At 32.5% G+C, this 24,456-nt stretch overlaps 3 protein-coding genes across 27 annotated transcripts in view; 2 read left to right on the top strand and 1 right to left on the bottom strand.

Moving 5' to 3' along the window:
* LOC103833097 overlaps positions 1–24,456 on the top strand; it is a 1,138,500-nt gene that overhangs the window by 984,989 nt on the left and 129,055 nt on the right. The gene's annotated exons all lie outside the window — the stretch shown is intronic.
* On the bottom strand, positions 2,542–6,374 carry LOC103833160. 21 transcript variants are annotated; one of them, XR_004449969.1, is made up of 6 exons: positions 5,851–6,273; positions 5,525–5,783; positions 5,293–5,446; positions 4,978–5,117; positions 4,554–4,880; positions 2,542–4,207 (listed from the first exon to the last, which is right to left on the bottom strand). XR_004449969.1 is itself a non-coding variant. In XM_018653398.2 (5 exons), the coding sequence occupies exons 1-4, from the start codon at positions 5,854–5,856 to the stop codon at positions 5,075–5,077; spliced, it is 351 nt and encodes a 116-aa protein (XP_018508914.1). In that variant the 5' UTR covers positions 5,857–6,374; the 3' UTR covers positions 3,757–4,207; positions 4,554–5,074. The 21 variants fall into 21 exon arrangements, 2 of the variants coding, with proteins under 2 accessions (XP_018508914.1, XP_018508916.1); XR_004449971.1 differs by having other exon boundaries at positions 5,360–5,446; positions 5,851–6,272; XR_004449968.1 differs by having other exon boundaries at positions 4,978–5,104; positions 5,851–6,272.
* LOC103833414 (methionine--tRNA ligase, cytoplasmic) lies at positions 10,912–23,404 on the top strand. 2 transcript variants are annotated; one of them, XM_033276551.1, is made up of 17 exons: positions 10,912–18,069; positions 18,299–18,443; positions 18,520–18,673; positions 18,766–18,921; positions 18,997–19,227; positions 19,296–19,439; positions 19,635–19,725; positions 19,850–19,965; positions 20,071–20,191; positions 20,572–20,684; positions 20,767–20,832; positions 20,920–21,048; positions 21,135–21,272; positions 21,362–21,482; positions 21,579–21,808; positions 21,892–21,993; positions 22,075–23,404. In XM_033276551.1, exons 1-17 carry the CDS (start codon positions 17,949–17,951, stop codon positions 22,303–22,305), a joined length of 2,409 nt encoding a protein of 802 aa, XP_033132442.1. In that variant the 5' UTR covers positions 10,912–17,948; the 3' UTR covers positions 22,306–23,404. The 2 variants fall into 2 exon arrangements, with proteins under 2 accessions (XP_033132442.1, XP_009107748.1); XM_009109500.3 differs by having other exon boundaries at positions 19,859–19,965; positions 22,075–22,305.

Below are 24,456 nucleotides of genomic sequence, written 5' to 3' on the forward strand. Positions count from 1 at the left end.
TTGACCCGCACGCCCGTGCGGATGTATTTTTTAAAAAAATATGATACTATTTGCTTTTTATGTCACTATTTAGGGTTGGGCAAAAAACTCAAATTCGAAAAATCGAACCGATCCGATCCCAATCCAAATAAGTAGTACTAAATCCGAACCAGAATTGATTAAATATCTGAATTATTCAAAATTTTGGAATTTGAGGAATTGAAACCTAATCCGATCTGAACCGGATTATTTTTAATATATATAAAAACATCCAGAATATATATGATACTTTTAAGTTCGCATAAATGCTTGAAAATATATACAAAAAATTAAACGTAAATATCTTAAATAGTTAAAAAATACTCAAAACTCCAAAAATACTTAAATAATTATTAATTCTCTATCCAAATATTTAAACCAAACCTATTTAAATTGGTTATCCAAATCAGAACCAAATCCTCAAAGATCTGAACTGAACACGAAATCCCAAAAAGACCCGAAAACGAACCCGAACGCCAACCCATAATCACTATTATATATATATGTGTGTTATCATAGGTTACAAAATATGTGTTATCATATAATTAATCGTATTTTATACGTACCATCAAATAAGTTTTCTTATAATTAATAATATTTTATACGTACAATCATATAAATAATCACATATATTATATTTTAAAATTTAATGTGAATTATAAAAACCATAATTTAAGGTTGTGTTTGAAATTGAGCTTTGTATTGTATTTTTATTATATACTAGATCCTTTCTCCGCGCTACGCGCGGATAATATATTTAAATTTGGGGGAGATTACATGTTTACCACTTTCATGGTACCATTTTTTATTTTTACCATCATTAAAAAGACATTTTCAAAAATATCTTCTTCATTAAGTAGCAAAAGACTCTTATGCCCTTATTATTTATATATATAATAAATCATTATTTAAATAAATAAAAGTTAAAAATAAAAAATAAAAACTAAAAAAACATTAAAAAAATAAATAAAAAATAAAAAAGTAAAAAAAAAAAATTATTTACTTTTTTTTATGTTTTCGAATTATATTTTTTCAAATTCGAACTTTTTTATAAAAATATTTTTTTTATTTTTTTTCAAATTTCTTTTTGAAAAACGAAAATTATGTTTGAAACTATTTTTAAAAAATATTTATATATTTTAAGTATTTATTTATATATTTGTTAGAATCCTCAATTTCACATTTCAAAAACCCTACTCAACCCCTCAACTCTAAACCATAAGTCTAGATTAGTTAACCCTAATGGTATAATTGTCTTTTACTCTTCATTAAAAGTGAGGGTAAAAGTGATTAGTGTAAACATGAAAAGTGGTACTATGAATGTGCTATTTGTGGCAATTTCCCTTAAATTTGTTACATTTATCTTTTTTATTTGTATGTGAATTTTTGTATACTAAATTATTTAGAATTAATTTTTAAATTTGATTTTTAATATATTTTTAGTTTGAAGTAAGTATTTCTATTATATGTAACATAATTAACTAATAAAATATGAAGAATCAAGTCCAGGATTTTAGAGTTATGTAAAAAAAGTATAATTATATATAGAGCATAAATTATCTTAGTTCAAAGATCGAAATCTCATCTCGAATAAATTCACGAAAGAAAGAGTACTCCAATAACCTAATTAAAATATAAAACCCACTTTAAAAAAAAAATGAACTTAATAATATTTTTTAACGTATAATAGTTGAAAACTGACAATTGAATATCGATCTAGAATATTATTTTAATATATCTAATGGTAAATATTAATTGTAATAAACAAATTTTGAATTTTGTAATATTACATGAATTAGAAGTCTTTAAAATCTAAAATCTATTTTATTAACATAATATTTTTTTATTCATTTATTATTTTGACGTTACAAAATATTGCTTTAGTTTTATTTGTATATTAATTTTTTTAATAATTTAGTTTGTTTTTAAGTAATTTTAAATTTGTCAAGAATATAATATATTTAAAATTATTTATTTAAATATATTTAAATATGATGTCTCATTTTTATGTGTGTTTGCGTTGAGCATATTAAATTTGTAGTTTGTATATTTAATAACACATTGTTGCGTGCCGTTCTATGGTTTTAATAAATGTGTTGTCATTTCATTTTTATTACTACTAACATGATTTTTTAGTGATCAATGATAATGTATTTTTAACGTTATGGATTATAGTTTATCGTATATTTTCTAACTCTTCATGCTGGCACTTTTAGAATCATTTTAATTAGATAATATGTTTAAAGATGTAAATAAAACTGTGTATGTTGTAAATTTAGACTTTTTAGTGTAACTGAGCACTATCAATTATGAAAATTATATTATGATTTTATTTTACTAAATCTTTCTTTCTGTGTATATTTTTCGTTTTATTTTATATTTTTACAATTTTATTGCTTTATTCTTTAATTGCAGCGAATTGCTATTTTCAATTTTTGTTTCATATACCTTAAAAGTTTTCGGTTGATTTTTGTTTGTTTTCTTACTCCAATTATAACGTTCAGTTCGACCTTTTTTTTTTTGGGATCAAACTACTAATATCATCAGATAGAAAATGTTAAACTCTAAGAATGGAGTGAGTATTTGTGCTAGAGAAAACTGATTTAGCCACTAATATAGCGAGATATTATAATATTAGAAGGTATGAAAAATCTTCTCTGTTTCCTACGCTGGACATAATTAAGTTGTTGTCAATTGATTCTATATTTGTGATAAATGGAAATACGATTTTATGTCTTCATTACATCATCCTTAATTGGTTTACGGTTCGACCATTTCTAATATACTGAGAGTAACATAATGTTAGATGTTGATTATCTTCTTCCAATTAGGAATGCACAGAATGAGAAAAATTTAAGGTGAGACCACTTTACAATTTTGTCCTCATATCTATATAAAGTTAGTTTATAGATTACTCTATTTGTTTCAAAATGTAATCAGTTTTAATTAAAATCTGTAATATTTAAAAGTTATTACTTTAGAAAGCTGTCATTTAATATATAAATTTAATCAATTACACAGTAATTTACATAATTTAATTGGCAAGACAATATCCAATAAATATAAAGTTACATTGAAATATAAAAACAATTTATATAGTGAAACAAAAAATACTTTTAAACCATTATATTATAAATCAAAGGGAATTCAAATTATATTAAAACATTAGAATAGTAAGAATTAGGAAAGCTGAAATCTCAACGTTGATCATTTACCTCGGCCATGCCTTAGACCATTTCTAATGTAATCCTCTATTTTTTTTCTAAAATAGAGTAATTTCATAATAAAGATGGATTTGTCTCTCATGTATTTTTTTATTTTCTCTTATGAAAAATAATATTATATGCTCAAAACTTTTTAACTATATGCTTAAAAGCGCGGAATTATGTTTTTTAAGTTTTGGTTTGGTTCTAGTTCGATTATGGTTTTTGATTTCAGTTCAAAAATATAGGAACCATTCAAATAATTTTATGAGAAACCTAATAAAATTTTGAGTTCAATTTGAATGCGTGAATCTGAACAGTGTATGGAATTTTCGATTTTGATTTTGGATTAGGTTGCTATATTTTCAATAGTTTGAAAAAGTATTTACACACTTATATGGGCGATATTTGGTTTCGTATTTTCTTGGTGTTTTGTCGGCCTCAGAAAAGGGGTTAGTAGAATTTGTATGATAGCGTTATTATCTTGCCTAGACAAATAAGTTATCTTTTTTTTTTTGAGCAACGCCCAGACAAATAACTGGTATAAGATCAAGATTTATAAAAATAGAGTTAGTTCTAAAGATATAGTTTTTGACTCCTGATAAAAAATATTACAAAACCGAATTGTGTTAGAAATCAATGATAACACAAGTAAACACTACAAAACATAAGAACCGAAGCAAGTGTAGTTAATGAGGTGTTGGTTTGGAAAAGAAACATACGCGGTGGTTTCTTGACCAGCACCTTGAGACCCTGGTGCTCTAGAATATTCTGGCTGGCTTACCAGCAAGTTGTTGAGTCCTTCAGAGACCACCAGTTGCACCTAAGAATGCCTTGAACTGAGCAGCCATCATACTGAACCTTGTTGGGAAGCCAAAGACAAACGCATCAGCCTCGGCAAGGTCGTTGGAGGTGATAAGAGGAGCATCACTGTTTGGTGGTGCACTCATCTTACAGAGCAGATCTTCTTGGAGCGTCCCTGGTACCTGTCAAGAACAAACTCTTAGCTCGATGCTTCAGTATGAGTGTCTTCTTGTTTCTCTGAGAGGATGCAAGTTAAATTTAAGGTAGCTGAAAACATGCATCTGAGATGATAAGTGTTATGTCACTCAAAAGATTATCACATAGCCTAAAATGGTGGCAGATAAAGACATTCACAAGTAAATAAAAATATAGAGATATATTTCCTCTTTCATTCAGACATAAGAACTTATTTCTAACTTCAATTCCTATTCTGTTTCAATGATTTCATTATCAGTTTATGTGTCTCATTGTAGCCTAGAATTGTCAGATATTCTCCATAGAAACGCCAGTAAGAGATTACTGACTGACCTGCCATAGTTTGGCAACGACACCATATCAACAGAAGCAGCACCTTTCCTAATCTCTTGTGCTAGTTTCTCCACATGTCTGTACATTTAGTAGTACCTTTTACACTCCACCACACTTGTTAACGATGGATGAATGTATCTCCAGTTCAAATCCAAACTCAATCACATTTCTCCACACGTCTGTACATTGAGTAGTACCTGTTACATATATTCAATAATGTAGGCATTACTTGTACACTCTACAGCCATTTACCCAATCAAAATTTTAAAGAATCTAATTGTCTTCCTTGTTAGATATTGAACGCTGGATAAATTCTAGGCTTTGAACCTACAAAACCAAAACCAAATCAGAAGACATCAGGGCTGTCTCCACAAATTTAAGAAATATAAAAGAAAAAACGTAAAGTGTTAATGGACTCCCGAACTCATGATGGTTGTTGAAAAGGAGATTATCATGCTATTTCTCAGAGTTTCATCTCGAGGCACAAAGACTCTTCCACTTTCTCAGCCATTGTAGAAGCTCTAAGCTGTTGCAACTGCCTCTGCTGAATCCTGCAATAGATCACTAAAAATCCTAAGTCAACTTCCGTTGAAAAATGGAAGGCAAACAATATCCTAGCTAATATAAAATGGAAGTCAAACACATTGAAAAACAACCTTGATTCTGGATCCCACAAAAAAAAAGATCTGAAAAAAATAAAGACACAAACATGGCTAAAACCACAGCAAGAGATATCTACTTGTGTAGTTGCACCGACATGAAACCAACACCACTTAAACGGCTCCCTAGTAGAAATCAAAGGACACCTGAGTTCTTTTCTTGCAGCAGAAGGCTTCAGATTACTCCCAACAGAAAAATCAGGCTTCACGGTGAATGAGTGCTTCTGACCATTCCTGAAAGGTTGGAAGAAAACTTAAGTGGACATCACAAACACATTAGATTAAGTAGATACTAAGATTAACGTTCAATACTTTCAAAGTTAGATGTTATACTATATGGAATCGAGATCCTTCTTTCTTCCTTAGACACATCTGAGAACCTCTCCATACCAAAACCACACCAGTGTTTGCGTTTGACTCTCCATTACCATCGTCTTCCTCCAAAGCGTGTGATGGTTCCAACTCTCTGGCTGTGTCACGTGATGTTTCTCCGGCAGAGCATGAAGTTTGATGTCGTTGTCCAGCGCATGGAGATGTCTGCCGATTTGGCTCTGGCTTGACAAAACCCACACTAATTTAAAGTAAACAAAAATTAGTATTTCAAAACTTAAAAACAAAAACACAAAATATGGAAGTACCTGCATTTTTCTTGACGTTAGGCGTCTCCCAGAAACTGAGACAGGCTGTCTGATGCTCCCAGAAGCTGAGGAGGCGAGCAACAATGAATTGAGAATTCCAGGCAAGTCAAAGAGCCTCAAAAGTTGAGTCGCAGACGGCTTGAGCAACGGAAGCAGGTAGAGGAAGGACTCCTTCTGTGATGAACTATATATTGGTGAGAACTTCGAAACCCAACCATTATTGATAGGCTGAGTAAAGACGGGAGGATGTATAGATAGAGAAAAATGAACAGTTTATGAATTTAATTTGGGAAATATAAAGGATACGTTTGTAGTTGTGAAGTGAATAGTTTGATGAAGAAACCCTAAATCTAAACTGTCGAGGAAGATGAGGAGATAAAGAGGATTTTTTTTTGTCACGATTCGGTCCCAGTAAAGTGGACATAAGCACATATGCTTAATGGGCCACGGAGCATCGTCAATAAGGCCACAGAAGAAAAATAATTAAGCCTAGGAACGATTAACTCACAGATTTTTTCGGCGGGTCCCACCAACTGCCTACATGGACAGTAAACACACTACAAGAAAAGATGGATATTGTGACTAATTTTTGTGTCAAAATAGTTTGTCACAATATTGTGACGAATTGTTAACTAACTTATGACCAAGTTATTACGTTACTAAATGGTAATTATTTAGTCATAATATTGTGACTTAATTTTAAGTAACAAAATAATGTCACAAATGATGACGAATTAGAGACGAACAACTTGTCATAAATATTGCTATAAATTATGCGAACAAAATGTTATTAATTTTACAATTTCAATGTCTGTAATTATGCCATCAACGTAACCGTTATGAAAAAGAAAAAAACTTATCATGTTTTATGACTATTTTTAGTTACAATGAAAGCACGTGAGTATTTAAAAATATATCATACTCAGAAAAAAAATTCTCTTAATTTCAAAATTAAGCCATTATCTCTATCTTTAACATAAAAACATGATTTTCTCTGAAATAGTGACCAAAACTCAATTCTAAACATGCATATAACTTATATAAAATCAGATTTGAAAATTCATAAAAGAAATTAAATGTTGACAAGAAAATATAATCATATAAAAAGTTCATATTTAAACTACAAATTTTCATTGTATGCATGAAATTTTATAGCCTAGCTATTAAACTTAAGTACATAAGTTTGAAAATGATTCTCCAGTTGTGAATGTCGATTCTGTTCAAGTCGAGACGTTAACAAATCTACATGGCCAAGCAGAGTACCTTGATGATGTGAGTGATCATAATGATAAATCTTGGATCAGATGAGGAAGATGGAAATTCAGATATTGAAGTGTCGGAACAGAGTCTGATTAAACTGGTCGTTGTTTGTGTTTTATTTTGATTCAAGATTTATATTTCAGCATTTTTTTTTACTTAAACCCCTATTTAACTTAATATTTTTTGTTGCGTTCATTCTGTTAAACAACGATTCTTGGAAATGATGGATTGCAACAAGGGTTATATCGTTAGTTGGACTAATGGATTGCCACGTAACTGTTATCATTTTCAAGAAAGTAGATTCTCGTATACAATCTACTTGGACAGCCATTATAACTCTTCATGCTTATATACTTTGATAAGCTGTTGTTTGAGACATTGGTAGTAATCCATGTTCGGAATCGCGCTAGGCGTGAGTCGGGCGGTCACTCCGGGCCTAGCGAATTATAAGAAATCGAGGATTAATCGACGATTAATCGGGGATTAGTTTTGAGCATTTTTAAAAAATTTCTGATATTTTATATATAATACCAAAACAATTTCACAAAGTGTACCGTAAGTTGTTGTGGCATAGTGGTTTCAGAGCTCTCATGTGCATAACAGGTCCCGACTTCGACGCCTCCAGTATCTATTTTTTATTTTTATTTTGTTTTTACTCATTAATGGCACAATCGTAAATTTATCATCTTCTTCCTCCAGTCATTTTAGGGTTACGTAACCGTTTTCAGAGCCGCCATGTCCTAGTTTTCCCAGATTTCATAATTTCTTTTACGTTTTTCTTGATTTTTATGTTTCAAACTTGTAAATCTAGAATTTAAGACTCGATTCCAAGCTTAAAACGTAAAAAAAAAGTGAACGATTTTGATATTCCGATTTCATGGCCGAATAGGGTCAAAACGCTACGCTTGACCACCGCTAAGCGTTTTCTCGCCGCTTAATCGGTCTGTGCGGCCGCGTTTTAGAACCTGGGTAGTAATTAATTACAGTCAAGGCTTTATGCTTCATAAGCTTGTTTGAGCTGCTACTTCAAGTAATGATTTCCTTTCTGCTCTAGGTTAATTAACTAATATGATTTCGTTATTTCAAATTTCATATTTTAAAAAATATATATATATTATCAAGTTATATTATGTTTTTAAAATAAAAAGTAAAAACTAAAAAAAAATAGTAGTTAAAAAATTATTTAAAAATAATAATTTTTTTTTAACATTGTCTGCAAAACACTAAACCCTAAACCATAAATCCTAGATCTTAAACCCTTGGATAAACCTTAAACCCTTGAATAAATCCTAAACTCTAAATTAAAAACACTAAAATACTAAACCCTAAATCCTAAATCATAAACCCTAAACCCTAAACTCATGAGAGTTTTAGTATTTAGTGTTTATGATTTAAAGTTTAGGGTTTATCCAAAGATTTAGGGTTTATCCAAAGATTTAGGTTTTAGGGTTTAATGTTTTGTTGAAAATGTTAAAAATAAATATTTTTTACATTCTTTTTTTTGTAATTACTAATATTTTTTTATTTATTTTTTACTTTTTATTTATTTTAAAAACATAATATATCTTGATAATATTTTTTTAAAAGATATTATATTTAAAATAACGAAATTCTATTGGTTGGTGAACTTACTCGTTATTTTCACTTAAAATGTTTGTTACTTTTTGTCATTATCTTTGATTTATTTAAGCTACATACTTTTCTTATTTTCATTAAGTAAATATTTTGTGTTAAATAACCACACGTCTTAAAATTAGATAGTGGGTTTCTAAATTTTTTAATCAAGCCGCCTTAAATTTTGTTAGTGGCGGCATAAAATTTTCATTATACCGCTTAGTGTTGCCAAAAAATTCACGATCCATTAAAACCCCCAAAAGATTATCTCTCTAGATATCTCTTTTATTTGTTGCTCTCTCGGTCTCTTTGTCGTCTTTCTTACGTTTGGTTTGTTTCCAGTTAAAAAGGTAATTTATACTTGATTCTGGATTTGGATTTGGAGTTGAATTGCTAAAACTGTATCAAAGTTTTGTATCATGATTTTGCTAACCTTAACGTAATTGTTCGCATCCATCACCATGCTTTTGTAATGAAAACTCAGATATTATGGTCTTAGCTTTATTTGAACGCTGAGTAACTGATTTTATGTTTCTTATCTAATTATGTAATGGTTTTATAATTCATTCATCATCTTTGCTATACTCTTTCTCAGAAAAAGTTTAATTGGGATGCTTCGATCAACTATTCAGTTGAAAAGGAGTTTAAGAAATTTGTTGCATATCGCCTCAAAGGAATGGTAAGTGTTAGAAAGAAAGGAGGAGTAAAACCTAACCGGATTTTGTCTGACTATTGGACCACTATGCAAGCTTATTGGGCAACACCGAAAGCAAAAAAAAACGAGTGCTAGTGCACGTGCTTCTCGATTGTCTGATCGCAATGGTTTAGGTTCGCATCGACATAGAGCGGGTTTATGTTCCTATGCCAAAGTTCAAGATGTGATGGTAAGGTTTATATTTCCATTCTTAGTTTCTGATCACTTGTATTATTTCTTTTCTAATTTGTAATTGTTTTTATTCTCATGTGCTTTTGTTTTTGTTCTCATGTTTTGTCATTTTGATAATGGTGAGACTGACTATCAGTACATCTTGTAGTATTTATTTATTGTAGTTACAGTTATTGTAGTGCTTTTGTTTTTGTTCTCATGTTTTGTCATTTCTATTAGGCTGTTGGAATGTCTAAACAGGGACGTGTCTTTGGACTTGGAGCATTACACAATAAAGTTTTACCAGCTTGTGATGTTTCGTGGAATGCACGCGAAGCTTCTGAAGAAGTTGAAATTTTAACACAAAGATTGCAAGAGGTGGAATCAGAACTAAAACAGAGCTGTGAAGAGAATCTGCAGTTTCAGAAGAGACTTGAGAATATGGAGACTCTTGTTCAGTCTATCACAAATCTAAGTGCGTAGACTTGGATCCACCACCAGAGATTTCCACTTTCCATGAAGCTTACGTTCACCCCATGTTTTTAATATCTTTTATTATGTATTTTGTTAAGACTATTTCATGTGATTATCTTTGTGAACCTATCATTGTTATTTGATTTTGATGTTAAGTTTTTTTGGTATATTAATGGTAATGTTTTTAGTGTTTCATCGTATATTATATATAATATTTATATAATTAAAACTGATGTTGTAACTACAATCTGTGACTAATTTGCCACTATTTTTTTTCACTCTGTTAGTCATAATATGTTACAAGATTAGTAACAATAAAACGTCACAAATTAAAGGATTTTGTGACAATTTCATTACCATCTTTCGGTAGCTAACTGTGACGAATATGCGACATAATTTTGGTCAGAATATGTTACTAATGGGTAACACATATTTGGTAACAACTTGTGACAAATCTGTGGCTTAACTTTGGTCACAATTTGTAACGTATTTATGACAATTTAATTAGTAACAAATTGTGTCGTTTTTGTGACTTTGACATTTTGTCACAATTGGTGACAAATTTGTTACTGTGGTTAACGGTCACTAAAATCGTGACGATTTTGACACGTAAACTGAATTGTGACCATTTTATTGTGACTTTTTATAATTTGTCACAAATCGGTCACAATAGAAAATTTGTGACGGAAAAAAAATATATTGTGACAAATATTGTGGTGGCAATATTCATATTTTCTTGTAGTGACAGCTCTCCATTGGACGATTTTTTATGTTGACGTGGACATGCTATCTGATGCTCTTATTCAGCTTTTAGTATTGTATTGATATTGAAAACATTTTTATAATAGTTACTGAAAAATATGTTAGTAAAAATCAAAATTTGATTATATGTATATTTTTGAATGAATTTTTGATATAAATCAATTTTAAGATATTATTTTGATTTGAATATATATATCAAGTAACATAGACTCATTACTTTTAATATAGTGTAATGGACTTTCAATTTTTTTAGTAGCATAAGCTCATTATTCTTTTTTCTAACTCACTATTATCCATGTTTCCAAACAGTACTATTTTTTTTAACTACTATCCACATTGCCAAACAATCTCATTTTGTACTTGAGTTTTAATAAGATAGATTTCCAAAAGTTATCCGGATGATCCATCTGAATGATTTGTACTTTTAGTGTCTAAACAATTAAATCTCTCATCTTTATCCAGATGACTCATCCAGATGGAGAAACAAACGGGCCATTGGTCACAATAATCGTGACTCTTTTTAAATAGTTACAAAATAGCCACGAAATAGTTACGAAGTAAAATATGTGACTGATCATGTCAAATGCACGACTAAAAGCAACGAAATAGTTTTTTTTTTCTTTTTAATTGTAAAAAAAAGAAATGAAATTATCATTAACGGAAACTTATAAATAGACACTGTTTTTTTTTCTTTTTTCTTTTTCGTAACACCAATATACACTATTTACTCGTTATTTATCCGTGACAAACTAATCAAAACATGAATAAAACTGTTATTTTGTTGTCAACGAATAAAACTGTCTTATATCTATGAAAATATCTTTTTCACAGTTTAGCCATGAATTTACTACAAATTTTTTGTGACTATTTAAAACCCTAAACTCTTAACATATTTAAATCCAAAATCCTAAACCATAAACACAAACTTTCAAAAAAAAAAACTATACATATATCTATATATTCTTAATGAAAAATAAAGTGTTCTAAATGAAGTCAACTGTGGAAGCACCGTAGCCTAGTGGTTGAGGTTTAAACGCTTCTACACCCAGGTCTAGGGTTCGAATCCTAGACTATGCAATTTTTTGCAGATTACAGGAAATCCAAGTTTCAAATTCCGGAGATAGCGGTTTATTAAAATAATTATACAGACTACGAAAGAAAGGCTTACAAGAGATCTTCAACATGGTGCATTAGACGTAGGTCCTCATAAGCAGGTAGATATTATCGGTTGTCGAATCGTCTATGTAATCTTTCTCATATCATAATTGTAATATCATAAGAAATCAGCGTTAAGAAAAATGGAGTCAACTATGGATCGACAAACACATTTTGTCGTCGATCGATAAACAGTTTTTTTCGTCGATCAACAACGACCCGCAAGAAATGGCTGATTTGGACCCCATGTTCCACATACTTAAAAGACTATCCTTACCCGACTTTACCCTAATATTTATGTGTTATGTCATTGTATTGGGCAACATACACTTTTTTATTTTCTATTATTTACAGCATAAGATTATAAGGTTTTTAAGAGTTTGGAGAGAAGATCCAAGACTCCTTCAGAGCTTGTATTGGAACTTTTTTATTTTTTACCTATTCTATTTATGTATTATACTCAATTTATTGTCATGCTTTGCTTGATCATGTTTAAGTAGTTCTCTTTGTTAGATTTATGGTTATTAAGGGAACGAAGGATTAGCTAAAACTATAGAATTATTAAGGTGATAATTAAACAAACTTCAAAGAATTGCTATTAATGAATGTATTCTAGAGTAGCTAACTAAGACCTTGATTTTAGGATTGTGGACAACTGCGATGGTAGGTTCTCCACTATAATAAATTCTCTTGAGCTAGGATTGCTAGAAACAAGCGACAACTGATTTAGTTAAGACTAGTGAACCCATCGATTAGCTCACTAACGCTTGTCTAAGGTAGCATCGATCGACACTAACTTAATAGCATCGATCGACGCTCAATCCGTGTCAACAAGCGAAAGATTATATATTGGACTAAGTCAACAGATTTGATTCGCAGCGGAAGCTGGACATCTTATGCATTAGACATACCTTAAGCGTTATATTTCATTATAATCATGATTACCTGAACCCTATATCTAGCCATTTTCTCTTATTGTATACAAACCAACCATCCAATCAATCTGCTAGTTTTGAGTTATTTACTGCTTTGTAATTTATTACGTAGCTTAATCATTGACTACTTATATCTATTATGTGTCATCACTTCTTATGGATTCGATCTCTAAGTACTGCAACTGAACCTCTTATTTGAGTGAGTAAAAGACTTTCCAGGATAATTTGAGTGATATAAAATTTGGCGCTTTTCCCGGAGAGCTTTGATCGCCATTAGATTTGATTAGTTCGATTTAGTTTAGGTTATTTTTCTTATATAAATTTTTCTCATACATTATTTTCTTGATCTTTTCAGGTGCATACCCAGCAGTACCAAAAGTACCAAGAAAAAATCGCTATTATTCTCAGATCCTGCACGTTTGGAATGTACAATCTTCAAAGAGAGACGCGCTATATCGATTGACAAAAATTAAACTTCCTCGACCGATACCTTTGAGCTACCGCCGATTGACACTTCTACTTGAATATCGATAGACACTAATCTGTGAGTAGACATGGTTGCGACTCTAGGTCTTATTCAGGATGGGAATTGAGAGTTGCATAATGCATCAGGTCAGAGGTTGGATGATCAGGGGGTTGTAATCTCTGATCATGAAGCAGCTAATCTACCAAATGCTAATGCTGAGAATGCCGGAGCTAATGCTCACGCTGTAGCTGAGGAAAATGTTCAGGCCGCTCGACCCATATCTTTGGCTGACTACAACCGTCAGACCAATACTATTCCAATAAATTTGCAATTTGTCCACCTACTTTCTGGAGAATAGATTTCGAGCTGAAACATGCATACTTCACACTAATGGGACAGACACTTTTCCATGGTCACCCACATGAGCATCAAATGGGCCATCTGGAGGGGTTCGAGGATTTGGTTTCTGTCATTAAAGCTAATAGAGTCCTTGAGGACTATCTTCCCTGCAAGCTCTTCAAGTACCCACTTGTTGAAGATGCTTCGCATTGGCTTAATCAATTACCACCAGGATCTCTTACATCCTATACATACATCAAGAACGCATTCTTGCGTAACTTCTTTGATGATGCACGCGCTGAAGACTTGAGGAGCATGATTGCTTCATTCACACAAAAGCTTACATAGTTTTTCAGAAGCTCATGGATCAGATTCAAATCATATCAGAGAGACTTTCCACTCCATTGATTCAATGAAGTATATTTGCTTAGTACTTTCTTCAGAGGTATCGCTTTGGCATGCCAGATGGCTCTAGACACTGCTAGTGAGGGAAACCTCAACACTAAAAATCCAGAAAAGGATATGAGACTTATTGAGAACTTGGCATCCATCAACAGCACCAAAAACACTGACTTTGAGAGGAGAAAAGTGGCTGCTAGCTTGGGAAAGGAGCAGCTAATCGATGTTAAAGCCAAGCTAGCATGTGTGCTTAAACATCACCAACCTGAACACAAAGTTTGAAACTTTAAGCACACATGTGAAGAAGTTTGAGACTTAGGTGGTTCAGACAAGATAAGTTGTTAAGAGGCAGGAAGCCTTAATCAAGGGCAAAGGAGACAAAGCACTAAAATACCACGTGAATGCCATCATAGATGATGATTTATGGCAAGTGGTTAAGGCAAATAAGCTTCAAGAGGGAAATTTTGAAGTTTGTAGCTCTATGAGTTTTGGCAGTTCACATTGGTGTCGATCGACACCAAGAGAGGAGCACCTACCGATGGGGTCAGATGAGAACCGACCGACACATCCAGTCAAGCATCAATTGACACCATCTATTGAGTCAGTTGGATCGTGCGAGACAGTGAGGATCTTGACCCACAAAGAGTTCGTGGATCAACACCCTCATCCACCCCAGCCCTACCGTATGACCACATACGAGATCGATCAGCGCTAACAGTCAGTCACCGATCGACAGTAGGAGTCATGCCACGATTGACATGAGTTCTCCAGCAGCGATCGACACCCGCCTTTCACCTACCAAGTGAGGCTACCTAGCATCGATGTGGCCAGACCGAATGCACTCAGACACCCATCTAAACTTTCAGAGACATCGACAAACATCAACAACCAGTAATCTGAGGATGTAACAGAGCCTATGATCATTGACCAGGCTACTGAGGGACAAACTTTAAGGAGAAGGAAAGAAGAGATTTCCAAGCATCTAAGGAGAGAAGCTAATGAGGAGGAGATGAATAGCTTCAAAGAAGGGTACTAAGGATCCTCATGGACAAGTCATTCGATATGGCTTACTTTACCCACAAATTGTGGATGTTTTTTAGAGAAACCAAGGAGACTGAGAAGGACACTGAGAGGATGTTCCATCAGGCCAGAGAGAAGATGAAGCGAAGGGTTATACTGAAAAAGAAAGAGAGTGAGTCTGGGAAGTTTCTAATTTCCTACTTGATAGGAGGCATCGACTACCCTTGTAGTGTCCCTGATCCTGAGTAGGATAGTCTGGACAGACCATGGTGCGAGGAGACGCACCAGTAAGGTCACAGACCTAAAGACAAGCGTATCATGGTCCATTAGCATGGTTAAGGGCATTATATAGCTGAGACTTAACCAAGAGAAGGTAGAAACAAGTTCAAAGGACCTGGTCGAGTGTTACGGTAGCTAGACGATGCAATGGTGAAGCTTAGTCAGCTCATGGAAGCTTGGAGGTAGCTCACCAAGTGTAAGTCACCATGGATCATGGGAAAACTTAGTCTAGGTGTGGGATTAGACCAAAGCACTTAAAAGGATTGAATTAGATGAAGAGAGCAAGCTGGACGAAGTATCTAGCAGCTAGGCGATGCAAGCAAGAAGCTCAACCACCTAGACAAAGCTCGGTTGGAGCTGTGTCAGCTCCCTGAGCTGGATGGACTAGCTCACTCAGCTGTGTCAGATGGGGATCAGCTCAACTCATCTGGACTGAGTATTCAGGTCTCGGACCAGTAGGGCAGGTCTGGGCGGTTATCGGACCGGTTGGTTATCTTATTATTTTTGTTTATAATTTGCAAAGAGGACTACATATTGAAATAAAGTAATTACTTATAACATATGATTCCAAAAACGTTTAATACATGTTTTGAATTCCAAGGTAATCTCATAAGAATATGCAATATAATGTCTATATAATATAATATGGGGATATAGTGTACATGAAATCTTTACTATGCAATTTAAAGATCTTCATACGGCAGTAATGGCATTGATTTGGGTAATACATTATTGTAAAGACTAGAGTATTTTCCTAATATTTTTTTAATAATATAAGTTTCCAAAGATATGAGGGGATGGTCAATCACGCCATATTCGATCATAATAATTACGAAACAAAAATCACGATGAAACATAAGAACTTTCAATACCGGAATTGATTATTGATTATTGATTGATGCATTTTTCAATCAATACTCAATCATGGTTTCCATATATTAAAAATGTGAATAGAACGTTTCGTGATTTTTCAATCAATTCGCATAGCAAAGAATAAGACAAGTTTTTTCTTGGCATTGGAGCGCAAGTTTTTCGATAGTAATTAGTGAATATTGACTGATATTAAGGTGATTTTCAAAATTATTGTATACCCTAGACGTCTATCATTACATATATAAATACAAGGCTGTGTAGCCACTTTTACTCCCCACCGTCTTCTTTATCTAATCATCGTTACCAAAACATTCTCTCAAGCACAACACTCATGGTGGGCTTTAACTCCGTAGTCCATTTGAAACTTTTATGACAATGTGGAAAGTGAGGGTGGGTATTGTTCGATTGTGAAAGCAATACTCCGCTGATAGAGAGATTATTTAGTTGGTCTTATGCGATTATTTTGTAAGCTGATATCGACTCATAATAGTTAACATAAGCATTATAGTATATACTTTCTGATCGAGGATCCATTGTGTTGTTTTTATTTTAGAAAATATACCATTTCTCTATAGTATTTTGTTTCCTTATATTTTGTTTCTTTTATATTTTATTAGTCTATTGCTTATGTTTTGTTTATCTTATATTTATAATTTATTTTATGAAAACAATAATTATATTACCTATGTTTTGTTTTATCTTTATTTCATAAACTATTTTATATAAGTTTTTGCTTACTCTTATTGATTCAGTTCCACGAACTATAATACAATAAACAAAACAAATACACAACTTAAAATACCAAAAAATACTTAAATATCTATTTATTTTCTGTCCAAATATTTAACCTAAACCAATTTTTATGTTAAGTTTAAGTACTTTTGCATACATTATTAAATTTATATTTTAAAAATTATTTTTATTTTTATATTTTGAAAATTTAAAGTATATATGAACTTTATTTTAAAAAAAAATTAAATGTATAATCCGAACCCGCAAAGATCTTAACGGGTTAAAGATCTTAACCAAACCCGTTAAGATCTGAATTGGAAAGAATCAAACCAAATTAAATGGTACCCGAATGTTAATCCCTAACCAAATGTAAAAAATTTGTTATTGATAGCAAAATATGTATTGTTTATAATATTTAAATATAACATTTAAAAAAAAAATATTATTCCGCGTAGGGTGCGAATATCGAGGCACTGACGCTCTCTTGAGTCGAGCGAGATTTTAGGTCATAAGACCCATGCTATTCCGTTCTCCTGCTCCAGCTCAAGAGTTCATCTAGTACCAGTGCCGACTTTATAGGTGTGCTGAGGGTGCATCAGCACAGGCCTCACTATTTTAGTGAAATTTTCTTATTATTTTAGGGTCCTAAATTTTGAAAATTCTTGTAAACTAAGGATCCAATTTCACAATTACTTATAGAGAATATTTTATTATAGCATAGGACCCAATTATATTTTGAGCCGGGCCTGTCTAGTACTTAATGAAACGCAGCGGATAGATTAAATTGGACATGTGTTACCTCGGGAATAAACCAAACTGATGACGTGGGCCCTGAGAAGAGTTTAGAGAAAACTATATATATAGATTTGAGCCTTCTTCATTCCGATTAGTCTGAGAAAAGAAAAGGAACCCTAATTGTGTGGCCATGGAAGACGACGGCGGCACGAGCGCCCCGAAGTTACCGATCCCGGGAAAGAGGAACATACTAATCACGAGTGCTCTGCCTTACGTCAACAACGTCCCTCATCTCGGAAACATCATCGGATGTAAAATTCATTCAATCCTCTCTCTCTCTCTCTCTCTTTCTTTCTTTCTCTTCCGTTTGCTGTGTTTCTTTATCAATCTTGTTTAGACTCAAATTCCCAAATCTTGTTTTAGCTTTCAAATCATCACAATATATGTACTCACTACAGCTAGTGAGTGAGTGCTTCGATTGCTTGTGTTCTGTTTTTATTTGTTTATTTATTTAATGCAATGTTATGTGTTTTCTTGCAGGTGTTCTGAGTGCTGATGTGTATGCAAGATACTGTCGTCTCCGTGGGTACAATGCGATATATATATGTGGGACTGATGAATATGGAACTGCTACTGAGACCAAAGCTCTGGAGGAGAACTGCTCCCCTAAAGAAATCTGTGACACGTAATGTTTCTTCTTCTTGTACACAAGTTTTCACACGTTTCTTATGCTTCCTTTTATATATTATATGTGCATTTAGGTACCATGCCATTCACAAAGAAGTTTATGAGTGGTTTGATATAAGTTTTGACAAGTTTGGGCGGACTTCAACTCCTGAACAGACTCTAGTCTGCCAAGCTATTTTCAATAAGTTGTTTGATAACAACTTTCTTTCGGAGAACACCATGCAGCAGGTGATTGATTTTATTCAAAGTGCCTGTTGTTACTCTTATTAGCATCCATATGTTCTTTCTCAAGTATTTTTACTGGCCCATTGTTTCTTCAGCTTTACTGCGATACATGCAAGAAGTTCTTAGCTGACCGCCTTGTTGAGGGTTCTTGCCCGTTTAAAGAATGTAACTATGATTCTGCTCGTGGAGATCAGTGTGAAAACTGTGGAAAGCTCCTTAATCCTACCGAACTCAAAGATCCCAGGTGCAAGGTGGGATATGATATGTTATAATTATTATATGTTATTATGATTATTGTGAATGCTTATGTTTTCTCTCTCAAACAGGTTTGTCAAACTACACCCCGAATTCGTGACACAGACCACCTGTTTATTGAGCTTCCGTTGCTGAAAGATAAGTTGGAAGAGTATATTAACGAGACATCTGTTACGGGATCTTGGAGTCAAAACGCTATTCAAACGACGAAAGCATGGCTTAAAGAAGGGCTTAGACAGAGATGTATTACAAGGGATCTGAAGTGGGGAGTTCCTGTTCCACATGAGAAATATAAGGAAAAGGTAAGAACATCACTATGCTAGCCAGTCTCGTAAAAGTATTAAAATTGCATTTCGAATTGTGGTTACAGGTCTTTTACGTGTGGTTTGATGCTCCTATTGGGTACGTCTCAATAACGTCATGCTACACATCTGAATGGGAGAAGTGGTGGAAGAATCCTGAGAATGTGGAGCTTTATCAGTTTATGGGGAAAGACAACGTGCCTTTTCACACTGTGAGTATATAATGATGTTTCAGGAATTTGTTTACCGCCAATGATTTGTTCAAATGGTTTTCAACTGTTACCTCTGATATTCTTACTCTTTTATATTTTCTTGTTTGGTTCTTGTCTTATCTGGAGCTAGCCTCAATGTCAAAGGTATATCTTTGTAAAACTAACATTATTAACCGCCTATTTGTTGTTATGCAGGTGATGTTTCCATCTACGCAGCTTGGAACTGGGGAGAATTGGACACTAATGAAGACAATCAGTGTGACTGAATATTTAAATTACCAAAATGGTCAGTTAATGTTTCACCGTAGTTGCCATTAGAACTTTGAGAATGCGTGATACTATTATGAATTAAATTTCATGTGCTTTGATTTTCGGCCATTCATATTAAACAAGGACATGTTTTTCGTAAGGGATTTCAGGAAAGTTCTCCAAGAGTAAAGGTGTTGGAGTGTTTGGTAATGATGTAAAAAGTACAAATATCCCTGTCGAAGTTTGGAGATATTACTTGCTGGCGAACAGGCCTGAGGTAACTGATTGTTGCTACAAAGTGGACAATTTCTCTTCATTCATCATGAGCATGCGCAGTAACTGTTTAGATCTCACTTCTTACTTGTGGGGATTGGTCATTCAGGTGTCGGACACACTATTTACATGGAAAGATTTGCAAGCAAAACTGACTGGCGAGTTACTGAATAACCTAGGCAACTTTGTTAACCGAGTTCTGACTTTTATAGCAAAGCCTGAACCTGCAGGTTGGTTCATTTCTTTCCGAATTAAATATTGCGTTTCCTTATGAGTAAGATGTGTTGTATTCTTTTACTGAAATCACCTAGTTAGTGTGCAAGTCAAGGTATTTGAATGTTAGCTTGTGATTTTTGTTTTCATTTTTTAAAAAGAAGTCCTCGTCTAGGTTGATATAAAGATCCATTTGGCTTGAAAGTGTGGACACAATTCTTTCCAAGTGTCAGATGTTTCATTTTGCTATTCCTAAGCGGAAAAATATCGAGCACGAGATGTTTGAACATTAATATTAAATTCTCTTAGGAATAGTAAGAAGACATGCTTGAAAATTGGGCCAAGACTTTTCCATATCTATCTCTAATTAATGTTTTCACTGCGTTACTATATCAAGGTTATGGGTCTGTCATTCCTGATGCTCTTGGTGCTGAATCTCATCCTTTAACGCAATCTCTGGCTGAAAATGTTGGAAAATTTGTGGAGCAGTATGTTGAAGCCATGGAAAAGGTGAGGAACATTATTATGTACTTTGGTCTTGTATTAGTGCTTGTTTTGTGTTCTTAAGAAAGGCCTTGTTTATTTGATGCAGGTTAAGCTCAAGCAGGGTCTGAAAATTGCTATGAGCATCTCGAATGAAGGGAACGCATACTTGCAGGTAATTTGATTCTTTAATCAATCTATATATTTAAATTTTATCGGCTGTTCAGGCTAACCAACTATGCTCTGATTTATTCTGGTGAAGGAAGCCAAATTTTGGAAACTTTACAAGGAAGATAAACCTTCTTGTGCAATTGTTATAAGAAGTGCTGCTGGTTTAGTTCATCTTCTTGCACAATTGTTAGAACCTTTCATGCCATCATTTTCTCGTGAGGTTGGTTTGAAAACACACAGATTCTGTTTAGATTTAGGTAGAAAGAATGCAAAAGCTTGATCAGTGGCGTATCTCGCAATTTGTAGGTATTTAAACAGCTAAATTTGCCTCTACAATTTTCACTCACTGACGAGGGAGGAGAGGTTTTATTAGCAAGTAGACCGTGGGAGATTCTGCCTCGCAATCACAAGATAGGCACCCCTCAACCATTGTTCAAGGAATTGGTACATACCTCTCTCTGATTTTATCCATAGAAAGGCGGGATTGCCATGTAGCATTTGAAACTATATCTTGTGAAATGTTATGATCACAGACAGATGAAGAAGTGCAACAGTACGAAGACAAGTTTGCTGGAAATCAGGGTGATAGACGTGCTAGGGACGCAGAAGCCGCAAATATGGCGGCGGATCAACTTAAGAAAACAAAACTTTCAGGTTCTATACTCTACTAGACTTTGTAAATCATAGTCATTTGTGGCTACGGTAACTTAATTATATATTCTGCTGCTCTTTTTTCTCTTGTTCTTTTAGATGCTAAAAAGCAAAAAGCATCAAAAGGTGCAGCAACATCCAAAACTCAACCGGATGCTGATCGTGAAATTACAATGGCAAGACTTGATATTCGAGTCGGCAAAATTCTCAAGGCTGAGAAACATCCTAACGCAGATTCGCTGTATGTGGAAGAAATTGATGTTGGAGGAGCTGAAACTCGGACTATTGTTAGTGGATTGGTCAAGTACATACCTCTTGAGGAGATGCAGGTTTGTTCAATCTCCCCACTTAACTTTTTCCATTTGTTCAGTCTCCCCAGTTATCTTTCAATCTGACTGTTGTTTCTGGACAGAACCGTATGGTTTGTGTTCTTTGCAACTTGAAGCCGGCGAAAATGAGGGATGTTATGTCCCAAGGAATGGTTCTTGCCGCTTCCAGTAGTGACGGCAGCAAGGTATAGTGCACAAGAAGAGACTTATTGCCATTTCATCTCGGTTATAGACAAATTTTGTTTTCCTTTGCTGGAAATTTTCAGGTGGAGTTGGTCGAGCCCCCTGAATCGGCTGAGATTGGAGAGCGAGTTAGATTTCAAGGGTTTGAAGGCGAGCCAGACGTTGTCTTAAATCCGAAGAAGAAAGTGTGGGAGACTCTTGTGGTGGATCTGCACACAGATGAGAATCTAGTTGCTTGCTACAAAGATTTACCCTTCACTACAGATGCAGGTGTATGCAAGGTTTCATCCATCAGCAATGGCACGATCCGGTAGATCTCATTTGAAAAATTGGGATTTTTTTATTAACAAACATGTTTCTGTTGAACTAATAACTTGTTTTCACCTTTGGTTATTAATTGATGGTTTGAGAGAGAGTGTTAATTTTTATATATGGTGTTAAATTTGGTAGGCCTGATTAGCTTTTTAATGGACCCGGAAGTAACCTAATTAAACAACTTGAGGTTCCAAAATATCTTGTTCTGAAAAAAACAGAATTAATTTATCTTACTTACTAAAAAGTGTTGGAACTCTGTTTTTTGTAAAATAAAGAGGCTATTTTTTTTTTTACTTCCTAATTCGAATACTAAATTCTAGTATATTCAAACATAAAAAAAAACTTTAAACTGAATGAAAAATAAATAATAAACTAGATTTTGACCCGCGCGCCCGCGCGGGTATTATTTTCCGATAATTATGTTCGTTTTATTTGTACTACTTTAGTTTATTGTTGAGACTATATATTTTAATTTGTTACTTTATTGTGTTATATATTTTTGTTCTTAAATGTGTGTTGGATCAGTCATGTAATTATATATCTTTTTTTAAAATGTAAGTATGTATTAATATATCCTCAAATGACCATTATGTAAGTTTTTCTTCCATATCTAGTCTACAAAAGAAGAAATGATTGAAAATAGTTTTATTAAAAGGTATATTTAATCTTATATCCATAAGGTTATCTAATCATAAACTTTGGTTTTAATAAGATAGATGGGAGGAGTTTTCAGGGTGAGGTTTAAAATTTTAAAGAGTAGAAAATAAATACTGAAAGTTTTAAATATTTAAAAGCATTTTAATTTTTAAATTTATTATTTAAAAATAGAAAACGATGAGTAGAAAATTCTTTTGTGTTTTTAGTAAAACATATTTTGGTACTTTTCTTCTTTAAAATTCCTTTTTATGATAAAAACTAAAAATGGTTGTTTAAAAGATTTGGCCATTTAAAATTGTATCTATGTATTGTATATTGTATCTATGCAGATATTTTTGACCACATAAAAAAACTCATATATTAATTTGTACAGAAAGTAAGTATAGTTTATTTTTTTAAATGGTAGTTAATTTGATAATTAATAACATTGGGTTGACAAAAAAATAATAATAATAACATTGGCAATCCTAGACTTTGACCTGCGCGCCTGCACGAGTGCATATTTTGAAATATATGTTGATATTTGTTTTTCATGTAATTATTAGAGTTTGACAAAATGAATCCGAGGAACATAACCAATACCGATCCAAAAATATAGTACCAAACCCGAACATAAATTGATTAAATATTTGAATTATTCAAAATTTTGTTATTTAGAGAACCAAATCTGATCCGAACCGAAGTATTCGGTACCCGAATTTATCTAAAAATAGATTTATATACTTATATATATTAATTATTTTTAGATTTAACGTATATAAAACATCAAGAATGATACTTTTAAATTGGTTTAAATACTTGAAAATATATATAGATAGTCAAAAGTAAATATCTGAAATAGTTAAAGTATACTCAAATCACCAAAAATACTTAAAATAATTATTGATTATGTATCCAAAATTTTAAATCAAGCCAATTGATATGTTAAGCTTAGGTATTCTAACATATGTTATTCAAATTTATAGGTAATATATTATTTTATTTATAGATTTTGAGAAATTTAAAATATATCTTATATATTAAAACAGAAGTCATGACTTCTTTCCATGTGTGATTTTTTTAGTTTGGACAATTCCTCAAAAATATCATATTTTACATAAGTTCATTATTATATCTTTTAATATCTTTATCTTCTTATTTGAAATATAAATGAATATATTTAAAATGTTCTAACAAAATCTTTTTAAAATCTTCTTAGAATCTTTTTAAATTTACTTTCAAAAATTAGTTAGTTTTAATTTAAATTATCATAAAATATAATTAGAAATTAAAATTGAATATAGTTTTGGTTTAAAACGAAAATTTAAATAAAATGAAATTAATTAATTTCACAAATACATTTACTAATAATTTTTATATATTTTGTTAGAAATAAATATTTTATTTTATTTTATTTTTTTTTCAAATTTGTTTTCTAATAAAATAAAAATCATGATTTTTTGATGAGTGATATTTTTATTTAGACCATCATTTAAATTTTATATTAAATGTAT

Source organism: Brassica rapa, chromosome A08 (genome assembly GCF_000309985.2).
Source record: "Brassica rapa cultivar Chiifu-401-42 chromosome A08, CAAS_Brap_v3.01, whole genome shotgun sequence".
In the NCBI taxonomy this organism is placed as follows: Eukaryota; Viridiplantae; Streptophyta; class Magnoliopsida; order Brassicales; family Brassicaceae; genus Brassica; species Brassica rapa.

Excerpts from the sequence above, each read along its gene's own strand:
- LOC103833160 (XM_018653398.2), bottom strand. Across the intron at positions 5,447-5,602 it reads CAAACACTGGTGTGGTTTTG|GAATGGTCAGAAGCACTCAT; the intron begins GTATGGAGAGGT and ends CCAACCTTTCAG. Across the intron at positions 5,105-5,292 it reads ATGTCGGTGCAACTACACAA|GATTCAGCAGAGGCAGTTGC; the intron begins GTAGATATCTCT and ends GATCTATTGCAG.
- LOC103833414 (XM_033276551.1), top strand. The coding sequence starts at position 17,949 with ATGGAAGACGACGGCGGCACGAGCGCCCCGAAGTTACCGATCCCGGGA. Across the intron at positions 18,922-18,996 it reads TCAAAGATCCCAGGTGCAAG|GTTTGTCAAACTACACCCCG; the intron begins GTGGGATATGAT and ends TCTCTCAAACAG. Across the intron at positions 20,833-20,919 it reads AAGGGAACGCATACTTGCAG|GAAGCCAAATTTTGGAAACT; the intron begins GTAATTTGATTC and ends ATTCTGGTGAAG.